Genomic DNA, 19040 nt, shown 5'->3' with positions numbered 1-19040 from the left:
CACACTTGAACATCACCAAAAACACAGGTGATGAGGCTAAACACCACTATAAATGCACCAGTTTACAACAGATGACACAAACCTAGAATTTACATACTGTTTATACGTGGGTAGTGTGAACGGCAAGTGCTCTGTTTAGGATGACAGCTGACAGACTTCCACGGTTGCTTTGAGATGGACACCATCTCAAAGACCCCACATGGTGACCACTGAGATGGGTCTCATCTGAGTCTATCTAACAGAAAATACATCAGGAAAATGATATTGTAATATATTACTGTACATACCATGAAAACAAGGGCGCCTTCATGAGTCAGAAATCAGGTCAAACATCATGCATCTGGTTATTCATATGTCTGATATCACGTAAACAACGGACTTGAACACGAAATGTAGAGAAACGAGAGAGACGGGAGAGAAAAAGACACGGAGAGAGATGGCGAGACACAGAGAGAGAGACGGAGAGAATGAGAGAGCGAAGTGAGAAGCAGATTCGTGCCTAGCTTGGATTAGTGCCACTGTGATGAGCTTGAGGTCCTAACTCCTACGCTCTGGCCCTAAACCATCCACTATTAATCATCCATCTACCAGTCCATCATTTATCCATACACATCCTGATTAAACCACCCATTCCCACCTTTACTTCCCATCAGGAACACTTATTCAGAAGAGCCCTGCTGCAGCAGCTGCACTCTCAGCCACATGTTCTTGAATCATCGCTCCTCTTACATAAAGAGTCGCTTTCACCGATGCGATGCAGCATTGGATTCTGTTGTGCAACAGCGTTAAAATACCTCAGGATAAGTGAGGACACCAGCATCAGTCATTTCGGTGAGGTGAATACAAAAACCTACACACTTTTGGCTGTGTGTCTATTATGCAAAGGTGTCTGTTATGTCTAAATATGGGGGTGTATTGTGTGCATGTCAATAGTGTGTTGACAGAATCCAAGATGTTGTTCTACATCTTGTCACAATAATGCAAACTTATGAAAGCAATTAAAATTCAATTATACTGTATCACAAGACAAGACACAGCGGTAATGAATGTGCCAGAAATGTGCCAGCCTTAAATCCACTTTAGAGAGAAACAACCTACTTTATATTCAATACATAGTTCTAAACCTTGCTGGCACTATTAGTAGTACAGACTAAAAATAAACTCAAAGTCAATACACCGTTTTATGATAGAATTGTACTTACAGTAGTATAGTTTAAAACAGAGCAGTTATGTATTTGTATCTAGTCAACCTTATTACAACCAACATTGACATGTGACCTCCGTATGCAAACATTACTATCTAGAAAGCGACATCTGACCTGCTCATGGCTACGCCTCTGCCTTAATGGATGGAGATCATTCACGTCACATTTTAATTTAACGGTGTAAGCAGAGCCTAGAAGTCAAGTTTAACACACTTTGCTGTGCAGATACCTCCTCTAATTCCACAGAATGTCGCCAAAAACCGGTGGTGCTGCAGCTGTTGCCATTTTTGTTAAATGTAATTATACTGGCATAGGAATGTCCAGACTTTTCTTAGAATCCACCAAGCTTTCCTCATATTTACAGCTTTATTAATTTACATTACATCATCACTTTGGAGTTAAAAGAATGGTACTTTATTAGAAACAAATCCTTCTGCCTTTAAACTTCTATATTAATTTGCTCTATCCCCAAAATGTATTAAAGCATTTGCAAATACTAAGCCAATCAGTATTTGAAATGCATGTTCAAAATCATTCTCTATGTGAAACAGTACATGTTACTGCGCTTTCTCAACATCCAGAAGGGAAGCAGCAGCACATTGGGCCAATTGGTCCATGGAGAGGGATTGTCCTGTTAATGAAGTGTGCAGTGGAGCCACTGAGGGCAGTGTGTGTCGCCAGATTTACAGTGCAGCAGCCCCATGATTCCCATCAGCTGAAAAACAATGAGGAGGTGATTGAAGTAAATTACACAAATGCTTCCAACCACGTGATGGTAAACAAAGCATCTCCCCTGTTTTCCTCATGCACAAATGTGGGCACAAACGCGTACACACAAACCATTTTTCATCTCATCTCCCGTACTCTTGTCTCTACTTGATGGTCTCTATTTGTGCAGGTAAATAATTAAGAAGCTACAAAAGTCTTTGTTCTTAATTAAGTTAACAATTTGTTCCCACTCTTGCTTTCCAATCGCAGTAAGTGGTGCTCCACACTCAGACACTTGGACACTTTCCAGGCACGTCCAACTGAGGGGAGACCACGGGGCAGAACCAGAATACACTGTAGGGATTGTACACACCATCTGGCCAGGGAAGGGAGAATCTGGGCTAATTATGCTAGATTTTGCTCTTATGCAACCCAATGTTCTGCAAGTTTTTGACTTAACAGGTACTCAATTTAGTTGTTGACAATTACACCTGTGAAAGAATGTAGTGCTTAGGAACATTTATGAAAGCATGTAAACCAAGCGACCAAGTGCATCTCTGCATTGTCACCACAGACACTTGCACGCATCACTGCTGTTGCGAGGTGTTCCAGAAATTCATCTGGAGTAACAAACTTGCCCCATTATTATGCTGATGACACTTTACCATCAGAACAGGGAAAGTCTTGTCCCGTGTCTCTGAATCTTAATATGGAGCAGCAAAAAATAGCTTTCTGTCTGAAGCAGCGCATGGGAGAAAGGTGATGATGCTTTGAATTATGCAATCTGCACACGCACACAAATAACGAGCCAGAGAAACAAAATTTGCATGCACATGATTAATTAATTAATTTGAAATCTATACAGACAAAGAGGAAGGGTGTGATTTCAAAATGATAGAGATTTATATTTTAGTGTAGATGTAGCTGTCTGAACAATTAGCTCTGTCACTATGGACACGCAAAGGGAAAGATGACAACTGAGGACGCAAGATGATGGATGGGAGGGAGTGGAGGAGAGACGGATGAAACAAAGAACCAGAAAAGAAAATGGGGGAAGAAAAAAGATAAAGGGCAACCGAGACAGAATATGAAGAGAGAAATGTGAAAAGGAAAATACGCAATTTTAGGAGGGTAAAATCAGCAATGATGCAAGCTGCAGACGGAGGGAAAGGTGAAATAAAGCTGAGAAAGTGGAAACAGTCGCAAATAATATTTGATATGTGCATGTATAAATGCAAATTACATAATCAGCCCAAATCTTCTGTCAGAATGGAAGTGTATAATGGCCGACAATGTGACTAGAGGAATTGAGATATATATATACAGAGAGAGAGAGAGAGAGAGAGAGAGAGAGAGAGAGATGTTGTAAAAAATGGAGGTAAGAATGGTGGGTGCTGGGGGAAGGGAGATGGAGGGGGAAAGTGGAGGAAAATTTAGAATGAAGGGAAGAATGGGGAATAGATGCCAGGAGGGGAGGGGGTGAGGCGTGGGTGAGTGGCAGATGCAAATGGACTGCCAGGAATAGAAGACTGATTAAAAGTCAAAAACTGCAGGCAGGTGTGGAGAGAAAACCACAGCAGGAGGGGGGAAGGTGCATGATGGATGCTGCCTAATCTACCTCTCTAACAAGACAGGCAGTTACAGCTCATACCGCAGATGTTGCATTCTCATGTAGCCCATAAAGATACAGGCAAATTCAGCAGGGGGAGGGCAAATCAGAGAAAGGGTAACAAGATAGAGAGGAGAACGAATTTGTAAGGAACACACAACGGGGAGAGAGAGAGAGAGCGAGGGAAAGAAATGAAGATCAAGATGGGCAAGAGTGGGAGAGTGAGAAATCTAAATCGAGGAGGTTTCCTGGGAGATTAAATGTGGATGAGGGAGATTTGCTTGTGTATCCTGCGGCCGTTTCTCATATGTTTAAACTTTAAACAAAGTTTAATTGGCCAAACAGCTTATCACCACCACCACAACCTCCTGTGCACACATTGTTCCACAAACACTGCTCCGACTTGCCCTTCAAAGTTTGCCATGGGTGCGGTTTACACATGTATGATAAATGACAAACGAACACGGACGTTATACTCCTCTGCAGCTGAACCGTCAAGCCCACCCACCGACTCAAAGCAGTCACAATAGCCAACAACCTTCTAGTCACACTCCTACCATCTCGGTCTCACCATGTGTGCGCAACAGTGAAGCGTCTCTGTTTGTGGATGTTGTTGTTTAGTAGCATGCGGCGAAGCAGTCGCGGCGAGTTGCGGGGAGAGAGGCGAGGGGAGATGGAGGAGGGCGACCGCCTGTGTCCTCGTGGTCTCTCAGGTTGCAGCAGGTTCTCCCGCAGGATCTTCACCAGGTCTTCATTCAGGCCTGAGTGTTTGGGCATGGGGGGCACTGCCAGGGTGTCCTGGTGGTTCACCCCGACGCCCACACCTGCCTGCTGGGCCATGCCTGTGCTGGCTGCACCACTGCCGCAAGTGCCACCAGCCAAAACAATAAACAGTAAATGAAGCCAAGCACAGCTGAAGGGGGAAAAAAATGAAGCGATAAACACACTAGATGTGCACTTTTGTTTCTGCGGTTCCTTAAAATTTGGTGAGAGAGAAAATACAAATCCCAAAAAAATCCTCCGATTGAGAAAATGGGGATGACAAAAATGGCTTGGCAGGTAAATCCTCAAACCACAGGCTCACGTGTGGAAAAGCGAATGGTACAAAAAACAACAATCCTTTTTCCTTTTCCCTTTTCCCTCTCGTCTTTGAGGAAGCCGACAGGAGAACAGAGGCAGTGAGAGCTGCTGTCTTTGTCTGCTCTGCAACAGTGGATGTCTTCTGTAAAAGTGCAAGTGAGAGCATGAGGGAGGATAGATGGAGAGAGGGAGGGAGGGAGGGCGGGAGGAAAAAAAGAAAAAAGAGGGAATTCCGTCTATTCCAGCATTTTTCCTCCCTCCAGGCCTGCAAGAAAGAAACACACTGCAGGCTAACCTCTCAAGTGTTTAGCTGAACTAATGCAGCGTAGTCCAGACCAAAAGCTCAGCTCTGTCTAGTGTGGCACACCAAGGAGCCACTGGTGTTTAACCAGTACAATCCTTCAGCCCAGTATGACTCAATCCAGTCGGGCTCTGTCGAGTTCTGTTCCATCCAGTCGAAGCAATTTATCCTTCCTACCTCTTCCTCCACTGTGAGACTGACTGCTGACTGCAGGCAGTTTATAAGCTACTGATCCTTGGAGCTGAGCAGAGCGTGAGCATGTGTGAGAGAGCGCTCGAGTGTGTGTATGCGCGTGTGTGTGAAGCGTCAGACACCTCGATAAAAATGCCAGTTGTACAGTGTTCTCCACCTCCTCTGTGGTTTCCTTTGCTTAGTAAGACACTGTGTGGAGGCACTTGTTTTTCATCTCACCCTGGGCTTGCTCATATGCATGATAAAACCACAAGCTGGTGCATTTCTGTGTGTCTGAGCCCCCGCACATGTGTGTGTGCGAAGGAAACACGGCAAGCTTGAGCTAGTGCAAAAACATATGCATTCATGAGCCCGTCAGCCAGCTGCACTAAAGCAAACATTAGTTATTAAATAACCCTTCCTCCTGTGTTCAGTGTAAGAGGACATCTGCAGGCTACTTGCATCAGCATGTGAGCATGCGTGCAAATGTTGCTTTTGATTTTCTCATAGATACGCGCTACAGTGACAAGAACAAGTTAGTGGAACCATTTAGAATTTATTACTTATCAAATCTCCTCTGATCTTCAATCTATGTTACCCTAATAGACAAACGCATTCTGTCTGAAATAATGATGCCCTGCTCCCTGTAAATACCAAATACATTACACATGTGTCCACGTTTTTATTACTTTTCTACGAGCGATTTGTAGTAACATGAGTTTGATTGTGTGCGTCTTTGCAGTGTCCTGATAAATAAAAAAGCACCAAGTCTGGCTTCTTCTTATGAGGGACATGTGTACGTTAACATCAAAACAATTTTCCTTGGAAGGTTTGGCGAGATGTACAACGCCGGGAAAGGCAAAATTATCTCTTGAGACTCGGGCGTTCCCCACTGTAGGACAAATAGTGTTTTACAAATGCTGTAAATGGAGATATAGTACTATCTCTCACTAGGAGAGGCCATGTTGGATTGATCACTTCAAGAGCAAAACCTGCAATGCTAGAGGAGGTTAAAAACTTGCCTGCAAAAATTCAATAGCAGAGAAGAGTTAACATCCTGCGTTAATAAAACAAATACGTGACCATGTGTTATAAATCCCTTTAAGACGTGGCCATGAAATATAGTAATGCTGTCTGGCACATCATGAAAACCAGACACTGACTCTCAAATGCTCTTCTTGTGTATTACAGAAACAAAATCAGTGAACTCCTCTGGCTCATAAAACTGCAACCTTGTCTTCATAGAGAGCGTTGGGCCAGGTCAGGGACTTCCTCTTGTAATGGGTCTGTAAAGCCCTTTGAGACATTGTATGTGATATGGCGCTATAGAAATAAACATACTCTGCTTTGTCCCTTTATTTAAGGTGCCATGGTCTAATGGTAAATGAAGTGATTGCTGAGACAGCACTGGTGATCCGACACACGGACTCCAGTTTAGTCAGGGCTGGGGTCAAGTCAAAATATCTACATCAAATCCTGTTCCTCTTCATTTTAGGATAAGATCACAAGAAATATCCACAATTATGGATTTTCCATGCATTAATAAGTCTTGACGACAGCTTGTTTTTTCACGTTCGCCCCAAATTTATAAAAGACATGCGTTACTTCTATCACCAAGATTCTACCTCTCCTCTTCTGGATTATAACAAATTCATGAATGAATACAAAATGGAATGATGTTCATCGAAGGACAAACATGGCTGCCTCAAGTTTGCAACAGACTAACGACAAGGCTTTTTGGGTCAAATGAGATCAAAGTAATTGCCAATGGAGCGTCATGGCCTTGACAGCTTACCATCACTAAGGAAATGATGAATTCATAGATCCATCAGGAAATTGTAGAGGAGAATATCAGGGCAGCACTCAGCCAACTTAGGTATAAACATGGTTGTAAAAGAGGAACGTTAGTGTTTTGGCACGACTGGCTCACAGTACAGAGCTAAGCCCAAATGAAGACCAGCAAATACTGGGGAACTCAAGGAAGGAGGAATGATGCAAAATGATGCACTGTTGCGCAATTCACAATCGACAGCTAAGGGAATGTTTGATGGAGGTTATTGCTGCCAAAGGCGGTCCAACCAGTTATTTAAAGCAACATTCACATTCCCACTAAGCAATGTATTCAGTGAAGACACTTTGTTGGTGTGTTATTACGGTAGTTTAGACAGATTGTGTTTGTTTTGCTGCCTTCATCAAAGAGGATTAGCAAATCAACTTACTGATTTTTTAAAACATTCTTATAACATCTAATTTTTCAATATACATTAACATTGGATGTCACCCCTCAATCGTTCTATTTGAAAATACTGCATCAGTCCAGATTGTAAGCAAAGCCATTCCCAGTCCTTATCTGTGTACATTGCTGACTTGATGCTCTAGGCCTTCCTCTGCTCAGCACCTTATCTTAACCCAGACATATTCGTCTTACAGAGCGACTACAGCTTCTACCCTCAATCACTAACGGACCTTGACAAACCAACTACAACTCAATGCCAATTTTTTACCTGAGCTAATATCTAGCTTGTACCACACACACAAAAGCAAACCTCAAACAGTCAAATTTCAAGGAGAACCAAAAGCAATAACACAATAAAAATTGCAAGAACTATAGTGGCCCTCATTGGAGCACATACCTCCATCAAGGCCTGGTTCTTCCCTGGATCATGTCCACCCTGCCACCAATTATCATGAAAATCAGTTCCTAACTTTAAGAATAATCTGTCTGAAGGACAGACAGCCAGACAGACAAACCAACATGGGGTCACAAAGGTCTATAGCCTCTGAGGTTGTGATGATCAACGGACACCAGATGACAAAATGCATGTCATAGAACAGCAGCTATCAATATGCAAGACAATACACGTATTGTATAGAAGTAAATACAAGCTTTAAGCCTTAAACTAGCATGCTACAATTGCTATGCTAAGTCAAGATGCCTGCTGCTTAATGCTTTGTTAAAATGATGGGATTATGGTCAAGACTTTTTTCTGATATTGCTTTGAACTACAGGATCTGCTACATGAAATTTAAAGGCATCACCGAAGTCATTAAGAATCACCCTCTGGGGATCATGATCTTACTGAGTGCCATGCAAAACCCACAAGGCCCCAAATTTAAAGCTCCCAAAGTTTGGGGCCCATTATGCATGTCACTGTTCGTGTGCGAGTTTGGGTACGAGGATAAACTCTAATTAATGTTACATTTATCTGTCTGACCTATGAGCCCAGAGTGTGTTCCATGTTTGCAGGTAGAAACACTGTTCAAGTGACTGTTCAACAGTGTAAGTCATGGCATTTAGCAAATTGAATAATGTGGAGGACTCCAGAACCTGCAACACTCCTCATTAGAGAAAATGGGTCACTGTGATTATGACATTAAATGTGAATAGTGAAACTCTCACCCTAATAAAGTGGTGCTGCTGCTGGAGACAATAGTTTAGGTGAAAAGGAGTATTTAACATACACCAGACAGTGGGGACATTTTCTTGATTGCTAAATAAATATGTGTGAGTTAAATAAATGTGACAGATGCAGGATTTTAACTGGGCACCTGCTATGTGCTGATGCATCTACATGGTTGAAATGCACCAGTCATACAAATGCAGTCTGATATTTTTCCCCATCAAAGAAAGGACAGCGATGTGGAGGAGCGGGCCTTCAGCTTGAAATTTTATCACCACCTTTCAACTGTCAAAAAGAGACGAGAAGGCAGATTATTACAATTCTTCAAGTAAATGTGTTATCGGTTTTTCTCTCACGTCAACATGTCATTCTTTTCCAATCTTCCCCTTATCTTTTCTCAGTTTCTTTGCAAATTATTTTTTGCCAACTCCTCCCCACTGCAGTGCATGACGTCTATGTGCATTTCACCCTTGTTACCAGGGGCAACCTGGATGAAGAGGGACAAGTGGATTTGTGGAGAACTAAGAGCTGGAGGAACAAAAGAGATAAAAAAAAGAAACCAATCTGTAGGACAAGACACACACATATAAAACAGCACTTATACAGACGTACATCACATACAATATAATCCAGCCCAACGCCTTCATTAATGGATGGAAATGGAAATCATGGAAATCACCAAAATGATTTATCTGACAGGCTGAACAAAAATCTAACAGTTATTCATAGAAGTTTAACACATTTTTCTGCATTGTTGCTCTGCTGTACTGGTTTGCATCATTTAACACAGATGTTTCTGATATGTCATACTTTAGTACATAGGTTTGCTTGTAACATAAAATCTGTGCGTCAGCCAATCTTATTGCTCAACAGCTCCTTGCAAAACACGCTTCAATCTTGACAGATTGGATGCCTTTCTTTTGGCAGGACACAGCATGCCGTCACTACAGTCCACAGCCTGGAACTGGTTGTTGGCAGAAGACACTAGACTATCAAATCACAGTACACATACATTCATATTATAAATGGTTCCAAGTTTGATTAGATGGCATTATGAAATCATGTAAATTTCAGGTAAAGAAACGTGGGAATGTTCAGATGAAAGTCGCAGATAAAACAAGCTGTTCAATAATAAGACAATCTCAGAGAACTTAAAAACACCATCTGTAAAATGTAATATATATTCAAATAAAAGCTGTTAAATTACTATGCAACAAACAGACAAGGCATCCGTATCTTAATGCAACTCTGTCTCCCCCATGTGGGCAAATTGTGGCACTGTGAGAAATGCACACCATTCTCAACTGTATTCCTTTTCTAAATTAGTTTTCTTAAATATATCAGCATTTCCGTGAAGTGTACATGGTAAGCTAATGTGTCACAGTCCAATTCAGAGCCACAACCTTTTAACAGCATCATTCAGCTTTATGGCTGCAAACCTAAACCGATGCAAGAAGCGTGCAGCCGCAGCTGAAGGCTGAATTATATATGGCAATAAGCAACTGTGACATCCTCAGTTAATTAGCAGTTTTAACAGAAGTAAAGATAACAGCTGTTTAAAGCTCCTCTGTTTTCCCTGCCTACACATCTCTCAGATCAATCAACTGTTTCAAAAGTTTCCATGTGTTACAGACTAACATGTAATGAGTCAATGTTGAGAAGGGAATTTAAATAAAATTCCATTTCAGCTAAGTGAATACTATTGTGATTTGAATTATACCAGTGAAAAGATGAGAATTTCAGATTTGTAGAACATGCCTGCATTAAGTCTATTAATAACATGAAGTCAACATGTGTAGGTGAAAACCTCATCCTGCCAGATTTAGAATCAATCAGTGACGACCTTGTATGACCCTCAAAAAGCCTGAATAGATCATCCCCAGCACAGCTCAGATATTACATCTGGTTATTACATCTATACACCTTTTCACAATACAATTCGAGAAAAGTAACCATGTCATTATCACTTTATTAAATATCATCATTAATATCGTCTAGCCCTGTCACATACTCGTGAATCCTCACTGTCGTGTCTGGAACTCCATGGAGCAAACACTCTTTGACAGAGTCTAAAGTTACATTTACACATTTGACTGACAGAGGGCAGCATCTGTTTACAAATGTTTTCTAGGAGCATGGGGGCGGCACTTGGTGTGATCAGGAAGCTGCAGACCAACAGATGGTGGGTGACAGACGAGTTGTCGAGGAAAGCTAGATGGCTCTGACACCTGCCCAGCAGATAATTAAGAGATTGTTGACACAGTTAAAGCTCTATTATTGTTTCATTTGGCATCCAGGGCTCACGTCCACTGGAGGCAATGTGGAGTAACTACAACTATCACTTCCCCAGAATTTAAGTTTTGCAACTTCAGTAAAGAAGTGAAGTGCTACCCATTATGTAAATAATGAGTGAAAGCAGTAAACACATCCAACCCACTATATAGTAATTTTCTTTATGCTTTTACCATTTATAGAGCCATTTCTCGAGGTGAAAGCAGTAAACATACAGCCTTGTCTGCTCTCTTTTGGCTGACAACTATCAGAACCTTTCAAAGAGCGGCATCTTTGTGGAAGTGAATTCTCTACCAGTGCCTGCAACTTCAGCAAAGGCGGAGAATTAAAATGACAGAGTCAGGGGTCACTTGAGTGCTGTCCCATTTTATGTCTCCCTGCTCAGCTCCAATGTGCATTACAAATAACCCAACACAGCCTCAAAGAAAATGAATACCCAATGGCAACAAAACATGGCTGTGTGGGAAAAGAACAATGCTGATTTTGTTACAGACAGTATTCATTTCTATAACTTTTTTTCTCTCTTTTGATATTTGCACTCGAGAGATTTGAGTTTTCTTAATTCTAAAACTCTGAACTGCACAAGCTGCCAATCAACCCACTCATCTCCGCACTGAATTCTCTATGCATCTCAGGAAACATCAGATCTGACCAGTCGCTTTCCACAGTCTTTCCAATTTGATCTTTCTACCTTCCATCTCTCTCTTCTCCATCACCCCAACACACCCATCTCCTGTCCCTGTAGCTGGTTAGCATATAGACAGCTAGTTGACCCGCTCAGCTGGCAGATTAACCCCCGGCAGGGACTGCTGCCAATACCCACCCTCCCATTCACGGTCAAAAGTCATAGCCTCACCTCTCCTAACCTAAACACACACACACACACTAATACTGGGACTTACACACACATGATAGATGACCAAGTGGACAGCTGTGACAGAATTGGGCTATTCTATAGTATAACAGATTGAGACTAGAAGTGCAGATGTGGATACCTTGGATACATGGACGCTGCATTCTCCATCCAGCTCCCTGTAGGATCTGAACAGCTATCAAACATACTTTACTCTCATATACTGTATATTACAGTTGAACATTTCAGGATTATAGCACAACAATGAGTCGTTTTTCAGAAGAATCTTTCTAATGCAACCAAAAAGCATTCCACTTCAAAACAGTCCGACCAATATCTGAAATCACGGAAATGGCAGTAAAAAAGGGGGGGAAATGAAAACAAAATGCACCTCATTTGACACTCTCCTCATGAGCATCTCTCAAAGCAGCAGTCTAGTTGAGTCTAAGCCAACTTACCTCAAGACTGAATAATAATAACACAGCATGTAAAACTTCAGGGATTCTTCCGTTATTACTGAGCTCTCTGGCAAGGATAGAAGCAATATAAACCCTGGCCAGAATCCATTACAATACTTCCCTGGAATGTGATTAAGTGTGTGTGCGTGTGTAAACCTGCATGGGTGTGTGCCTTCAACTGATTGACAGCCTTTGTACTTGTGTCCTATGCTCAGTTGCATATATTTTGGAGCAGGGCGATGGATGTTTATTGAGCAGCACTCTGGCATACACACAGGCTGCCATGATGAGAGGAAATGGGGGAGATGGCAGCAGAACATGCGGAGAGAGCAAAACAAGGGATGAAAAGGAGCACAGCAGCTTGTCAAGTCAGAGAGGAGCTCAGAGTTGTTTGTATCTGACGCAGGGTGACAGTAAATGAAAGTGGATGAACATATATGACCATAGGGATAAGGAAGAGAGGTTGAGAAGGAACAGGAGGACAGAGTAGTGAGGGTGCTGGCAAGGCAACTCAAGGAATAGCGCAGAGTGCATGGTGGTACACATGTTGGTCCTAGGGTGGATAAACCTGGACCTGTCCGGGTCTGTGCATGTGGGCCTGTTATTTACCGATTTATATGTCTGCATATGTGTGTCAGAGTGCATCCAGGACAGTGACACACAAGGGAGGAGACGGCCTGTTTCTGTGAGTGTGAGTGAGAGAGACAGTGAGAGACAGAGCAAGAGAGAAAGAGAGAGATGATGGCATGGGCAGGCGGGGTCAAGGTGCTCAAGGGGTCAAGGTTATGGTGATGAGTTCAGTGTTTTGATGGTCCTGTTGTCATCTCATGCCCTGACTACTATAACACTTTATTTGCAGCTCTTACCGGCCAATGTGCATTAAAAGTATTACAAAGGATCCAGAATGCTGCAGCTCGTCTGGCCTGTCGTATGACTAGAATGGTACTCTTGTCGTTCTCTCCAGACTGCATCTTTGCTTGTGTTGTATTCAAATCTCATATGTACGTCGTTTGGATAAAAGCATCTGACTCATGACTAAGTGTAAATGTAGTGGAACATACTCACCCTATAGTGAGGGTGACATTCATTTTCTTTTACCACACCTACATTATTGCTAAAGGTTTCATAATGGAAATTAATCAATAAAGGTTTCTAATGTCACCTCATCTGTGGACTTAATGAAAGAAGTGAGGATATATACAGTAGCCTACATAAAAGAGTAAAATGCTGATATATAGGCTACAATTCAATGTAATGATCATAGCTGAAAGCCAATTATTACACTCAAGTGACAGTATTTCAAATCAATATGCATTAACAGCATAGTGAAATTCATCCCACTGTAAAATGAGAAATATGCATTATAATGAGAATAGAGAAAGGTGGGGAATAACAGGTGATTGCTCTGGGATTTGAAGATATGCAAGTGCAGCAACTCGACTCCACCGCTGATTCAAGATTAGATTAAATTACCCCTCAAAATTGAATACAAATGTGCAGTTTGGCAGTCGCCCATCTGGGGCAATTGGTTTAGGCCACAGAACCACCTGGGCGATCCTCAGGAGTCCAACAATGTTCTATAGGGGGTCAAAGGTTCAAAGTTTCGGCTGAAATGGAAACATCCAATCGAAAATACAATAGAAAATGTATAGAAATGACAGAAGAAAGTGACAATGGGCCTCATTCATGAACCATGCATACAGATGAATTTGATCTTATTCAGTCAATGTTTTGCTCCCCACCCTATAATACGCTGCATTTTATGGTTTCTTTGCTGCATTTCCTTACGCTGATCACTCACTGACTAGACTTAATTCAAACCTTCTACCCAATTTTATCATGTCACACACACTTTCTCTACTTAACCATACAATACAGGCGGCACATGTAGTTCAACTAATGATGGAAACTTGTTCAACATAGGCAGAAAAACCAGAAGTCCCGTTTCCAAGTTCGGAGCCAATCAGTGTTGATTTTGACTCGGCAATGTCTAATTATCTGATGATTTAGTCTGAGAGTTTCCCTGTAACGCTGTCATTTGAGCTGGTGGAGCGCCTATGTAAGCAAAAACAGTTACATATGCAGCTGACATTTCCTGTATGAGGCACACAGTAAAGCAGAGGAGCGATTCTACTTATACAGGAAACAAGCATTTTGTGCATGATGTCCACACTGTCTTGTGGGTTTTTCTGTTTACGTCCGGTCTAGATCACAAGACAAATGGCTGACTGGGGAAGATCATCAGCTTTGGCCCTGAAGGCGATAAGATTTGGCCCATTCAATTATTTAATCTTCCATCTCTTTCCAGCTGGAATTCACCCTGTATGTTTTTCTGTGTTGTTAGGAACAACACCAATCTCACACATCCACACAGAGCTGTCACTGTTGCAAACACTCGATTATAGGGGGATTAATTACATTCCAAGTAAGTAACCATGTTTAGTTTTATTATTTTGTCTGGAATCTATTTTTGTCAATTTGACCCAGTTGGACACATCTTTTAAGATATACATTTTCTTTCAATGCTGTGACGTAATAGCATAATAATCTGAAGATGCGCAGAACTGTGGACAAGGGGGAATAAAATTAACAATATAACATCTAGAAAAAGGGACATCTCAGTCTGGTAAGATACAGACAAATCCACAGAATCATACAAGTGGTGTCAGTTAGTAACACACCAGTAAATAAAAATATATTATTGGAAGCTTGCACTGCCAAAGCTACAGTCTTATCTGTCTTGTTTACCTTGAATAATAAAAAGTTGTCTTTCTTCAGTGTTTGTCTGATTCTGAGTTAGCAGGCAATCATCGTTATATTATTCATTTTTGCAAATTTGGGCTGGAAATGACATCGCATCAGACTGGTTTGGTTCAAAGTCAAACCTTTCAGTTTCACTTGCAAACCCCCATCAGCTTTAGTGCTTAGTATAATTCTCCATACTAACACAAGGGGAGAACCTTGAATCTCAAGAGCAACATATTAATCTTTTAACACCCACGTGTTTGAGTTGCACATGTTTTGACACCAGCCAAACCAAAGTACTTCCATCAACAGTTTCCAAGCCACACTGACATAAACAGCAAACTGAAGGACCTCGGGAACTGCCAAGGGTGGGGTGAAAAGAAAGAAAAAGGGAAAGAACAGCCCAAAGATATTTATTTCTTATTTCTATCGATCTAATACGGCAGCCAAAGAGCCCCAACTGCTCCTCCCAAACACATCTTTGTTGTTCATCTTTGGACGGGGGCAGTCAGTCATTTGACTTCCATGATTGTTCAATGCTTAAGACGCATTTGTGTGAGGCTGCACTTCAGCAGGTGTTAACTACAGCATGTGTATATAAATGCATATATACACATAATATTATTTACTAAAACTGTGAAGTGTGTTTGTATGCTACCACTTGCAGCGTGACAGCACATTACGCAGCTGAGCTCAGTACAGCCACATCCAATAACACAGAGCGCATTCTGAATGGCAGATGTAGAAAATGGCCAGCAGGCTTCCTCTGGCACCAGCTTCACTCCAAACTATTGTTTGCCAGACTGGCGGTAAGGACTGACATTTTATGTGCATTTTTTTCCAATTCTTTCTTTTGCTTCCATACAAACAGATTTTTTTCTTGTCTGGACAGACTTACAGACTCACAGGGCCGCCAGATTGGATACAGACTTTATTGACCGAGCCATTACAAAACCTATTCATTTGCCATCGACATAGCTTTTATCATTTCTTATTAAAAATGTACAGGCATTTCATTCATGTACAAATACAGTCATGGATTATAACCACGGCTTTAGTTGGAAGTTGAACCAGAGAGAGGTTTTTAGAGGTTGAGTCAATTAGACCACACAGTACTTGTGCCATGTATCCACTAGGTGGGAGTTGATACACAAACAGATGACAAGGATTTCATGTAGGTGGGCATTGTTTCTTTCTTGTGACCTGAAGTTCTTTTATCTACCTTTGTTGAACACACTTATTGTAAGTCGCTTTGGATAAAAGCGTCTGCTAAATGACCGTAATGTAATGTAATGTAATGTATTGTTCATTTAGAAAACCTCCCTAACCATAGTCACATATATATAGACGTATATCATATGTCATTATAGTATGTAACCTAAATGCTCTTACCTGGTGAGGTTAACAGGTGAGTAAAAAAAGATTGCAGTTTCCACAGAGACAGAGGAGGGGACAAAGAAAAGGGAGAGAAAAAAAGAGAGAACACATTAATTATCCACACTATTGTAGGGGGAACAACAAATTATACAATCAATCATGATGTGGGGTTCTACAGTTAATTACAAAGTTGTGTTATCTGTATAATAGAGTACTGGTGCATGTTCAAACTTCCCATCTGTGGGTTAAATTTTCGGTCAGACTTTTTTGGGTAGCAGATTGCTACTGTCTGGCGAAACAGTGCCAATTCATCTGTTCAGTAAAGTCTGTTCAAACTAGAGCCACCACAGAGAGAGTGACATATTGCTTGCTGTTAGTGCAGGGCCCATGCATCAAAACCAACACCACAACTCATCAATTCATCAGGTTTTGATAATTTCAACAAAGACCATTTTCATGATGCAATGTAAGAGAAAGAAAAGAAGCATCTTAATCTGAGGCAGTAGAAAAGTCAAAGGGGGGTGTGATGATGGTGATGGTGTCGAAAAACTGAAAGATATTTAAGGGTTTAAAAGATGATGCCCCTTCTTTTGGTCAGGTAACGCAACTACCAAACAAAATCTGCAATGAGCCTTTCAAATAAATCGCAAAAACACAACGAACACTACACAAGATCACAAATCAGAAGTCATAGTCCTGTAATAAGATCAGTGTGTTCAAAGGGTTTGTGCCCATATTCAGAGCCCACTATTGATTTAGAAAATTGATTAATCTACTGATTAATTTGATAATTAATAGAGTAGCTTATACTTGTATATGAAAAGTATACGTGCCACCAAAATGTGAGGAATCATAAAATTTAAGGGAATGTCAAGTGATGAAATGAAGGATGGCCCAATGAATTCAGTCTAGGAGAAAATATCAGTATTGATTCAGGAAGCTGTTCCCAGCTGGATAAATGTGATAAAACACTTCATATTAAAGACCGGTAAGGATACAAACCAAGGACATTCTGGGCTTGAATGCCCCTGATCCACTGTGCTGCCTGAGTGAACATTAGCAGAGCACTGCTCTCATCAATGTGCAGCCCCTCTCAGCTCCCTGCTCTGGATGGAATTTCTAAGTGTACCCTATACCCTGTATCCTATCCCACTACTATAATTGGAGATTGTGCGTCTGTTTGTCTGTGAGGAGTTGCAGCACCATTCCTACAGTCGGCGCCAAATTGTCCGGAACTTGCACAGTTCCTACAATGGCCAGCATGAATGGAGGCCGGAACAACACAAGTTTCATCCTCATCTAATTTGAGGGTACATTACTTTGAGATACATTATAGAAAATTTTTAATCTCGTGATGTGTTTTGGTTTTTATTTTGATATTTTCCCCAATCCCTTGAGCAAAACAGAAAGATTTCATTGTCTTTTTCGTACTACCGGTACTTTCAAAAACTAAGTGATTGGTAAATTCATTGGTGTAGTGTGTAATAAAGGCTAAAACACTGCAAATGGATTTTCCTCTGATTTATTATAGAGTAACTCCTAACTGCATTCAATTCCACATACTTCTTGTCAGTACTAGTATTATTATACTGTACAGAAATTGTTGTTTGTTCTTTTGGAGAACATAACTTTGAAGCAGTGGGCCGAAACGCCTGAAGGACGCTTTGCTATAGTAAGTGTGTAAGACAAGTAGCCACACTATCTATGCAGTAGGAAGGACACATGATATCTTGGTCAGTTATGACTGCTATCTTGAATTATTTTCCTTAAAACGAATAGTAGTAGCAGGAAGCAGAAAACGTCAAGCTCCATATCATCATATTTCCCCTTCTAGGATACTCTAGAATAATGACAACAGCATCTTAGCACATAGGATTTAATCCAATTCTAACTGCGCCACACTCACTGCAGTGAGAGTAATGCAAGTATCAGTGCTCCTCTCTTAGTGGTCCTTTTCTCGACAGGAACACAGCTGTCCTACTTCGTTTTTCTGCAGAGCAGGAAAATACATGTTTTCACCTCTGACTCTTCAGGTCCTCAGATGCACAAAATCTACCATCCACTGTCCCTCCCCCCTTCACCCATCCTTACTCACCCATCATGCACTCTGTCACCCCTGTGGCCCCAGTGGACGTGGTTGATACAAACCTGCCTAAGCGAACAAGTCGTGTAACTCTTTGCTCCTAAAGGCAAAAACAAGCTCAAGGCATCCAAGCACGGGTCATCTTTTCTTGGAGATGTGCACAAGCTGAATATATACGGCACTCAAGTTGTACTTGGGGCTCATACAATGACTGCCAGTGGGTAGTGGTTGTCTAGATTTTTTAGATACAGAGCCTTAGCCAGATTTTTAGATTGGTGCAATACTTTTGAAGAAATTTACAAAATGTCAAAAGTAAATCCCTAATAACATAAAAAATGATTTAAGATTCTTGCCATCAAGAGCCGCACTAAATTTTAATGTTTCCCCCCCTGGGTCATTCCTCAATCTTCCAACTATTTTTAAATCAACATTGGTTCATAATCGTTTGAAGGATCATCAAGAACCAACTGTACCTCTTTTGGCGGTGGTAATTACAAGAAACAATGTGCAACAGTGTTGCCATCAGCTGGAAAGCAATTGGGCTTTGTGTCCCTCACAACCATCGACACAGAGAAACAACAATTTACTACATTTCACAGCTCACCTTTGCCTGCAATTACTCCATTACTGAGACTGAAGCTAAATCATGTAATAGCCTTTATGCTTCACAGTCCACTTGTTACTCCTAGACACCCTTTTCAAACCAAGAGCCCTCTGGAGCTTCTCCCTAACACTCCTGCTGAATTGGTGTGCAGTT

The 19040-nt window shown here is 41.4% G+C and overlaps 1 protein-coding gene across 2 annotated transcripts in view; it reads right to left on the bottom strand.

The window, feature by feature from the left end:
- Nucleotides 1-19040, bottom strand: part of pde4d (phosphodiesterase 4D, cAMP-specific) — a 134337-nt gene that overhangs the window by 69021 nt on the left and 46276 nt on the right. The window contains exon 1 of one of the 2 annotated variants that reach the window (XM_076150617.1): nt 4094-5188. The exons of the other annotated variant lie outside the window; for it this stretch is intronic. Within the exon in view, the coding sequence (XP_076006732.1) occupies nt 4094-4362 (269 nt within the window). The 5' untranslated portion in view covers nt 4363-5188. Of the gene's footprint in view, nt 1-4093; nt 5189-19040 lie in introns of those variants that run through there. 2 annotated transcript variants of the gene reach the window in all.

This window comes from Genypterus blacodes, unplaced genomic scaffold (assembly GCF_046128005.1).
Source record: "Genypterus blacodes isolate CSIRO-AG114 ecotype Tasmania unplaced genomic scaffold, CSIRO-AGI_Gbla_v1 ptg000053l_1, whole genome shotgun sequence".
Taxonomy (NCBI): Eukaryota; Metazoa; Chordata; class Actinopteri; order Ophidiiformes; family Ophidiidae; genus Genypterus; species Genypterus blacodes.
The sequence above is the reverse complement of the archived record's forward strand: the minus strand, read 5'-3'. Positions and strand labels throughout refer to the sequence as shown.